The following is a 10,057-nucleotide window of genomic DNA, read 5'->3' as shown; positions in this document are numbered from 1 at the left end:
TCTCCCGAACTACCCAGAGGACTCCTCCTGGGCAGAAGATACCCCTAACACCACCCACATCTCGTCTCAATCTCACATCTCAACCATTCATCTCAACCTTATCTTCGTATCTGTAAACAGTGATTAAGCCCGAAGCTCACGAACAACGGTAGCACCGTCGCTCGACTTCTACCGAGGACCTAAGCATTGCTAAGCATTTCGAATAAACTTTGAAGCTAGACACCAACTATATCATCAAGGCTACAAGGATAAGGATTCATAAATAATTCAAGGTAGAGATAATGCATCAACATAAGTTCTACCCATATTAGTCCAACACTGGACTCAACACATGCAAACATACATAAAGCATAATTTATCAATTTTAGACTCCATTTAATTTGAACAAAGGGTGCAGTATGCTTAGATGCTTGCCTTGCTGCTCTGGGGTTTGCCTGATACTTCCCGAACAGAACTCGCAGAAGTGGTGTGCCTCTGTGTCACCTATGATCACACTCGCGTCACGGTCTGGACCTTCGTTCACTACTAAAGAACGCATGCAATGATGAGCATGAATGACATGCAATGACAAGTGCTCCACAGTGCATGACAAGGTGGAGATGCAATGCATCATGACATGAGTTCAAAGCCTCAAGATTTTCTTCACTTGGATTAATGTTAAGCATCTACTCCTTTTCCTAGATTAATTAAGCTTAACACAAGACTTAACCCTAAATAGGGATTTAATCATGTCTAACATGAGGGTGATTATTTTTAATAAGCAGGGAATCAATTAATAAGATTTACCAAATTGATTTCATCAATTTTGGAGTTACCAATATTTAATTATGGATTAATGAAGCTCAAAACTATTTTATTAACCCATGCAATTTAAATACACATTTCATAGCTCCCAGTATTTTTAACATGTAGATAATAATCATACAAATCTAACAAAATTGGTTTCACAAATTTTGGAGATATATTTATATTTCTACACATTAAACAATGTTTCAGCTGATTTATCAACTGAACAACAAATCTATTTCGCTATTTTTGAATTAACTGGATTATTAAATGCTCTAAATCCTTTTTTACCCACGCTGAGCTAGCCACAGCCATGACTAGTGGGGTCGGACTAGTTGACTCAGGTCAATCATGACCTTGAGGCCATGGCGCACGGCCGGCCGGCTCGGTTGGCTTCGCTGGCGGCGAATGGCGGCGCCGTCCGGCAAAGGAGGCACGTCAGGGGAGTCAGCGCGCACACGCGAACTCGCCGGAGCATAGCTCAGCTTGCAGGCCCGACTGAAATACAACCAGCGGCGAGGGCCATGGCGCGGCGGTGCTCGGTCCTGCGCGGACGGCCGCGCCGGCAACAAGCCAAGGCTGAAAAAGCGCGGGCAAAGGTTTCAAGGGGTCGAGGGGGAGCTCACCGCAGGATTGGACGGGTTAGGGAGGGCTAGAAGCAGCAAGATCGATGATGAGGTTGGAGAACCGGCGGTCGGCGCCGTGGCAGGTGAGCTCGAGGTGGCTCGATCCGGTGAGGCTGCTCCAAGCTCCTGCAGGTCCGGAGTGGTTGGGCAACAATGGACTTCGCTCGGCGGCGGTGGAGCCTTGCTGCAGCGCCGGTTCGGGGAAGAAGGTGCTAGCCTTAGCTGCGCATGGCCGAGAGAGCAGGAGGGATGAGCTGCTCATCGTTTTGCTGAGAGAGAGAGAGAGAGAGAGAGAGAGCACAAGAGAGCTATGGCTGTTGCTGCTGAGCTGCTGTTGTGTTCGGTTGAGCAGAGAGAGAGATAGCATGCTGCACATGCTGTGCAAGAAAATATCAGAGAGAGAGAGAGAGCAGGCAATCGGTCGGGCTTAAAGTCAAGGAAAACGGCACCAGCCAGAAGGTGGCCGAATCCACTGGAAGCAAGCTCGGTGGCAGCCGGAAGGAAGTCGCTCGAAGAACAGCCGTGGCCATGAACAGTAACCAAGAAAGAAGAAAGCTAGCAAAGTTTGGTGTTAGTTTGTACTAGTGTCTTCATTTTCTTATTTGTTTTCTCGAATTTCTCTAGTGGTCCAAAAGTCATCATAAAATTCAAGGGCCAACTTTCCTGGATTCTATAATGCATGTACAATCCATTTTAACTCATTTGACCCAAAAAGCCTGAGCCAAATTGAAATTAAAATTCTCTAAAGTGGCAACATTTTCTAACTTGTGGTAATTTTTATGCCTCCAAAGTAATTCCTAAAATTTTGGAAAAATTCATTTATATTCCCCGCATGTCATGTACTAATTTCTAAAATTATTTCCAGCCCTATGTTGCATAGTAATATTGTGAGTTGCTTAACAATGCATCAATTAACATTGATTTTACAATTTTTTAATTGAAAATGCATGCTCATAAATCACCAAAACAATTAAATATGATGCCAATGATGTTTATGATGATTAATGATATGCAAGCCTTTTAGGCTATTACAGGAGCATTTCTTGTAGAAAAGAATGCAAGTGCAAAGATTAAAGATCAACCCACCGGAAGGTCCGGTGCTAAGTTTCTGCACGCCACAATATAGCACTGGAGCATTTCTTGCAGAGGCGACTGCAAGTGCTGAAGAATGAAGATCAACTCATCGAATAGTCTGGTGATCATAGAGATGAATGCACCGGAGCATTTTACACAAAGAAGAAGTGGTGCGATCTGACTCAAGACAACTCACCGGAAGGTTCGATGATGGATTTGAAGGCACATCGGAATGTCCGGTGTCCATAGAAGCTTTGAGTGGAGTTTCAACAGCTAGTTTCTGAGTTTGTACTCACCAGATGATCCGGTGTTAACAACTTTTCTGAGCTGTTAGGAAAATGGCTAGTTAGCAGGTTTGAGGCTATAAATGCCCCTCCACTTGGTCATCTAATGGGTGGCACGCTGCTGGAGTTTAGAGGAAGCTCATACATACTTGAGAAGATATTCAAGCCACCAAACTGCTTAAAGTGATCATTTAAGACGATTAAGCACAAGATTAGAGAAGTGGTTAGTGCTTATAGGCCTAGAACTAGGTGCTGAAACTTGAAGAAGGGATCAAGGAGTGATCATAGCTTGTACCAAGTGGTATGTCGGTGCCTTGAAGTTTTGGTGACTCATCGACATCTTAGGCTTTAGTGGATCAAGCTTGTTGACCCTCCAACTTGGTGTGATACGACGGCAAGATACGTGTACGTGGATGCGGAGACCCTTGCCTTGGTAGCTCAAGCTCCAAAGTGATCACGACGGCAAGTGACCAGAAGAGAGGCTAGTTGTGAGACTTTGTCTTGGTGGTTCATCTAGATTAAGACCTTGCCTTTGTAACTTGGTGGCTCAATAGTCGTGACCGGGTGCTAACCGGGAGCATATCCTTTGTAGAGCTTCAACTTGGACTAGAGGTGGTATTCATGCCATCGATATCACAAGATAAAAATCGCTTGTGCCAAGTTTATCTCTCTACCTTATTTACATTTTTGTATTTACTTATTTGCAATTTACCTTGCTAGAGTAGGTTATAATCTTCCTAAACAGTAGAGTAGACACACTAGATAAACCTATACACATTTAGATAGAATTTGAGATAGGTTTATCTTATGTTATTTTGGAACCGAGTAGTTTCTAAGTGTCCTAATTCATCCCCTCTTAGGATGGTACCGTTCCTAACACCCATGCGACGGAGACGCCACGAAGGTCAATTTCTCGTCCACTGAACGGGCGAGATCTTCCTCCCTCTAGTTATTTAATTTGCTGACTGCTGAGGCTCACAAAATCTCGTCTGTTTAATTGATGAGATCTTATTTCCGTTCATTAAACGAGCGATAATAGGTTAGACCTACGAGTTATATAAAAAAAATCGTGATTCGGTAGTCATCTCTTGTAGGGGTCCAATGGTGTGGACACTTTGCCCAAACTGAAGTAGGATCGGCAACAGCCTACTAGGCCCATTAGGACCGAGCATTTGTGCCACTTCAGAGTCAAGGATCCTGTAAAAAAAAATATGGACCTCATCCAAAGGAAGTCCAAAAGTTTACGATCGCAAAGAGATTCTTAGCTTTAGATTTGTCTGCAGGGCAAGTATTCGCGGTTTAAAAATTATCGATAGGGCAAGTATTCAAGGTTTTAAAATTGTCTATAGGGTTGCGAGAGAGCGGCAATCGTACTTTTTGAGGCCGTGCCCTGCTCATAGATTTGGGTCAGCTTCGCTAAACCATTGTGGTTTTCGTCATCCTTAATTTGATTATATGGTTTCATGTACTTCGTTCTTGATAGCATACAAAATAGTGGTGCACCCCACAATATGAAATCCAGTTTTCGGTATTTTTCTTTTTTGCGAAACGATTTGGAAAGGGCATGAAAGCTAATTACAATATAGATTGTTAACGGCCAAGGCCAAGAGCTAATTACAACAGGTACTTGTTACAGATATTTCTTATCATTGGCTCCTACATTCATCAACATAATTCACGTATGTTGTCAATAGATCCGTTGTTGTGGGAGGGTGAGATCATTGTGGCAACTAAAGGATGCAGCTGTCGTCTTCGTGTGTAGCTGCTGCTCCAAGATTTCTGAGGCGGCCATCGCGTCGGCATGGGCATGGAAACGAACTTGCTGCCGCTGCCTGCACCTCGCCTCTTCCTCCTCGCCGCGCTGCCGATGCTTTTGCCGGCATGGCTGCTGGCTGTAATGCGACTCTGCACGGCCATTCCTTAAAGGCCTAGTGGCCCTGGCCGTGTGGTGGTACGCCGCCCTGGTGCGCGGCAGGAAAACTCTGGTGCCAGCGCCGCTCCGCTTCGCCGGCGTCAGAACAGCCCCCGCTGGTGGCGGCCAAGCTGGAGCAAACCTCGGCAGACTAACGGCGAGGTCAAGCGTCCTTCCGTTGCTAATAAACGGCTGCGGTTCTGCTCTCGGCCTCTGCACATTGCCGCTGCCGCCACCGGGGATGTGACCCGGCTGTCCAGACCATAAACCTGTGGCTGTGGGGTCTGGTAGGAGTCGACCACCCTCCCCGGAGGTAGAGTATGGCGCTGGCTTCTTTTCATGGCGTTACCGAGGACGGCATTGAGACGAGAGGCAAGCTCATCGACGGCAGCCATGATACGCACCTCATTGGCACAATGCCAATGTCCTCAAGGATCTCCAGTGGCAGACACCGGTGGATGTCTTCCAGCTCCATCGCGCGGTAGATAGCCATTGTTGAGGAAAAAAGAGTGAGACCTAGTGAGATCTTAATGAAGTTGATAATGGAGGGGCAGCGGGAGATGAGAGCTGAGGACGATGAGGAGGCTCTGAGTGCATGAGAAAGGAGAAATTGTTGGGGAATAAATACATGTAGATAAGGCAGTAATTTGAGCATGACTATATATTTTTTCTCTCCCTAGTTTGGAGCTTCTGCCTTTTCACATGCGCGTATCCTTCTGTGCTTTTTCTTAACGTGTTCTGTGTGGATGTGTGGTGGAATCTTGCGAAAGTAGCTAAATTTACGAACTTGCTAATGGGTTTGAATATTTTTATGTTTCTTAGCAGACAGATAAGTATTCAAACTCATTGATTTGTTTCTGTTTTTGTGTTCTCTAATCGATAAAAGAAGCCTATACAAGCTACTCCTATTAAGGTACTAAAGAATCCGGTATTCATTCCCTTCATCCAGATGGCCGCAGCAATCTTGTCTGTGTTTTCGTCATGACGAGGTAGGCTACCTAAATGATAACAAATCAAACAACAAACTCGATGCCCTGCTCGAAGGACAATTGTTAAGCCAAAGTAAATATACCTGCAATGGCGCAGAGTGTTATGAACTGCATGAACTAAACAGAATCTTCAGGTTGTTTATATCCTTTAGAATATCCGTATATTCCGAAATCTTGTACTGTATCTCAGACTCCAGAACTGCAGCAGTCAAGAACACAAGAGGCTTAGCTTCAGGTAGAATATGATAGTCAAATGTATATCCAAATAGAATCTGCAGGTGCACTTTTACTGACAAGTTATTAACCAATCAACTGTATATAGTGAAAGGCGCGAGGATAGTAAAACTCTGGAGTACGATGGATGATAAGTCACTGGACATGTAAAATAGTTTTTTTGGTTGAAAAATGTTGTTTTTGCCACTAAGAAAAGCTTAATTTCTTTACTTCGCTGCTGAAGTTCTGCTATTCTCATTGTAGTTACTCTTCCGCAATTATGTTGTCACTATTTTGGCCAAGTACCAATCAGGAAAATGATCTTTTCCCAGCTCCCATGTCACCGTCAAAGCATATCTGCCTCGGCTTGCTGCTGAGGAAGTCTGATTCCTCATTCTTCTTTCCATCTGGCAAGCAGCAACATCGACCAAACAACAAAGCACAATCAGCCGGTTCCCAATGCTGCCTGCAAGACCCGCATTGTTTCACCGAGATCACCTGCCTCACCCCACCAACCAGATGGCTTCCCGGCTCCTACTTCAGGCTCACAGCCGCACAACTAACCCGTACCCTCTTGTCTGAAATATGGAGCCAGGGCTTCAGTGACTCACTCTACACTAACTAGAGGGGAAGACCTCACCTTTAGATCATAGCTGGACTAATTCGATCTCATGACATTCGGCTGATTAAACCGGCAACCTCGTTTCTTTTGGCACGAGTCATGATCTAGTAGAGATCCAAGCAGGTGTGCGGAGATGGGAGGTCTCATAGGGTTTATTTCTAACTAGAGGGTATAATATCTTTCAAAGGAAAATTTGACAAACAAACCCCTCTTAGTCAAATGAGTTTGACCATATTGTGTGAGAACAATGGCAAAAATCATGAACCTTGACGCAAGAGTGCAAAAGAAAAAGAGAAGTGTGAAAATGTCAGTTGCAAGGTGAAGAATTGGGATTTAGGAATTCCTTAGTGGCAAAAAAAAGTCACGTTTTTTAAGACAACAAGTAACATAGTTATAGCTCATGGCAAATAGCCAGCTACTTTGTCGATGAAGTAGTGAGGATTACAACAAGTTTATGAGCTGACCTCAATTCACACAATACATACAAGAACAGAAAAGGAGGACACAAGTCTAATAATGTTCTGTTGTCTCGTCAGACATGAAGATTGATTAATAAGAGAAATGCTTAAATCAAATGAAACAATAAAATTCTGATGCACAATAATAGACAATAAACCACATGAAATGTGCATGGTTATATCACACTAGTGCTTTAGAAGTCAAGGGTACTACTCATCTTCTTAAATTCTTATAACAACTGAAACGCACAAAAAAGTCATGGAAATTCCAGAAAGTTTCAGAACATTCTACACTTAAGTACCAGATGACCAAATTGTGGATTACTTGGTAAGAAGCTGGTGGCCACAATTGAATGAAATGCAAGAAATACAGCCAATGATTATATAGCAGAACGTTGAACACTAAAACAAAATATACCAGTAAAACAAGAAAGAATGAAAACTGAATTTTCAACTGAAACAACTTTCCATACTGTCACTTACCTGAATTTTCTGTATTTACTTCCTCAAGAATCTCTGCAATGTATTCCTTGGATGAACCATGTATAGTGTTTATCTTCATTTTCAAGTTGTCACTCTCATCCTCTAGTGAACCTTTTTCCTTCAGTAAGAGAACTAAATCCTCATTTGAACCTCCGAGCATGTTAGTTTGAAACCCCATAGATTCGTTGATGAACTTTTCCCTGATAACACAGAACATCAACCGTCAGAAACAATACATACCTCTAAACATATCACTGATTTATTGCTCTGTGCTATGTGCAGAAGTAAAGTAACTGGAAAAATAAAATATATTTACACTCCCTCTCTGGAATAAGTTAAAATTTAGTGAGAACCAATTAAAGGTAATTCCGGAATCTGCCAGGGTAGTGAGAGTCAATCAACTACGATACCCAGAGTTCGTTCAGGAAATGGACTGATACTTCATATCCATTTTACACACAGAAAACTTTAAAATGGTTTTTGACTTAACAAAAAACAAAACGTGTCAAAATGGTCCACATACTCCAATATTAGGGAACAATTTTCCAAGATGATTAAGTGCACAGTAAAGCATTAGAGATCAGTAATGGTTTAAATGTAAACCATACATCTTATCAGACAATCTTTTTCTAATCCCATCAAGAGCAACTTTCTGGAAGTCCAAATTTCCCTCTGTCACTTTAAGTAAATTTGTCTCAGCATCTGTTTGAAAAGTTAAAAACAGCTTATTGAGTACAAATCAGAAGAGAAATGTAAGATGCTAATATTAAGATCATTCGGGATGAGATATATGCTACAGAAAGAAAAACGACATACCAAAAACAAATAATTTGGAAAACACTTTATTGTCGACAAAAGAGAGCCACAAAGATTTTGAGAGTAATGAGACCAGAAAAGACTGATTCGATTCGACAATTATTAATGCCAGCTGTAGCTTCCTCTATAAAATCGTAGAAAAGGACTCATCTAAACATTAATTTCATTAGCTTGCGGTTTCTCACTTACATGTGAGCTTGTACATGATCACATGAATGTGATGACCCTTAGAACATCATGGGGTAAACACCACTAGGCGGATGGCCGGATGGTGCCGGCTTGTTGGGGATGAGGGGAGTATAGATAAGAGAGGCGATTTAAGATGGGAAACTAGATTATTTTATCTTCAGTGTGATGACCCTTAGAACATCATGGGGTAAACACCACTAGGCGGATGGTGCCGGCTTGTTGGGGATGAGGGGAGTATAGATAAGAGAGGCGATTTAAGATGGGAAACTAGATTATTTTATCTTCAGTGCTTGTCTTCAAAGAATATCAGTCGTGTGCCTTATATTGCCGGCCCCTAACGGAGTAGCTAACAAATGGATAAGATGTAGCTCATAGATGAGATCACTTAACAATTAAATAACACTTAATAGAAGATAAGATAATGAAACTGCTGGACGTGTTCAGCTGCTGCTGGGCATTCTGTTGTTATTCCTTCGCACCAGCACCTTGGACCCATGCAACCGGCTGGCCGCACCATGTGAACATACTTGCACATGACAATGAATAAATGAGGTTATACTAGATGGTTGCAATATGATAATATTCGCTTACATGTGGGCTTGTACAAAATAACTTATTGATTCTTAAAATCAGTCTCAGAATTTTTGTCCCTTCGTTCACCGCAGCACCTTTCTGTTCCGGATAAGTGCCACACTAGAACCACACAAATACACTAACATTAAGGTTTTCGTGGTTCTTCCAGTGGTTTTCATAACAAAATCACATGGAGAAAAACAAAAACGTACAAAACATGTCAGAATTTACAAGTACCCATTCGCAAACAAAAATGAAGATAACTAGTCTGATTGGCGCACCTACGCGCGCCCATTTTTATTTTGTTGTGTAGAGCACGACAAAAGAAGCCTAAAAAAATTAGGTTCACAAATTTTGTACATTTCAATATTTATTTATGAAATTATTAATGTTAAACACATTCAAATAATTATAGAGAAAACAATAGTACTTTTATGCATGCACATAGTAGTTTTAACATGTAGGTGGAAGTAATACTAACCTAAAAAATATTGTTTCATATTTTTTTGAGTTTTAGATATTTTTCTTTGCATTTTAGTTTTTTCAGCCGATTTATTAATGTAACTAATATTCATTTCGACATTTTTCTAGAATTTCCCAAAAAAGAAAATTACATATCTAGAATTTCCAAAAAAGAAAATTAATACGTATATATACATATATACATATATTACACGTATACCTATACGTATATATATACACATATACATGTACATACACAGGGCCCACTGCTACAGTAGCTTCAGTATACACTATGCAACTCACCAAATAGAAGCATGATGCCTATTTATAAGTAATTGTAAATTACACAGCTAATATACACTGTAGTAAATACCATCTCATGGACATAACTCATAAGGATGTCTAAGCCAACTACAACACTAGTCTTGGTTCCGGAATGGAGTATTCAGCACCGAAAAAGCCAACTATCAACAATGTTCTTGAGTATTCAGCACTGAAAAAGAAACCTTATTTCTCTAGCTAATCCAAATATCTAACTTTGTCAAAGTGAACTGCAGTCTTATTGGAATT

General features: G+C 41.5%; 1 protein-coding gene across 3 annotated transcripts in view; it reads right to left on the bottom strand.

Moving 5' to 3' along the window:
- Positions 1 to 4,293: 4,293 nt before the first annotated feature.
- The window catches only part of LOC133885521 (uncharacterized), a 62,700-nt gene continuing 56,936 nt past the window's right edge, over positions 4,294 to 10,057 (bottom strand). The window contains exons 3-6 of one of the 3 annotated variants that reach the window (XM_062325247.1): positions 8,056 to 8,149; positions 7,448 to 7,647; positions 5,755 to 5,870; positions 4,294 to 5,676 (exon numbers count right to left, since the gene is read on the bottom strand). In XM_062325247.1, coding sequence (XP_062181231.1) covers positions 5,773 to 5,870; positions 7,448 to 7,647; positions 8,056 to 8,149 — 392 coding nt within the window. In that variant the 3' untranslated portion in view covers positions 4,294 to 5,676; positions 5,755 to 5,772. Of the gene's footprint in view, positions 5,871 to 7,447; positions 7,648 to 8,055; positions 8,150 to 10,057 lie in introns of all 3 variants that reach the window. The other 2 variants (XM_062325245.1, XM_062325246.1) reach the window with 2 other exon arrangements.

Source organism: Phragmites australis, chromosome 11 (assembly GCF_958298935.1).
Source record: "Phragmites australis chromosome 11, lpPhrAust1.1, whole genome shotgun sequence".
Lineage (NCBI taxonomy): Eukaryota > Viridiplantae > Streptophyta > Magnoliopsida > Poales > Poaceae > Phragmites > Phragmites australis.
Note: the sequence above shows the minus strand (reverse complement) of the source record. Positions and strands in the feature narration are given on the sequence as shown.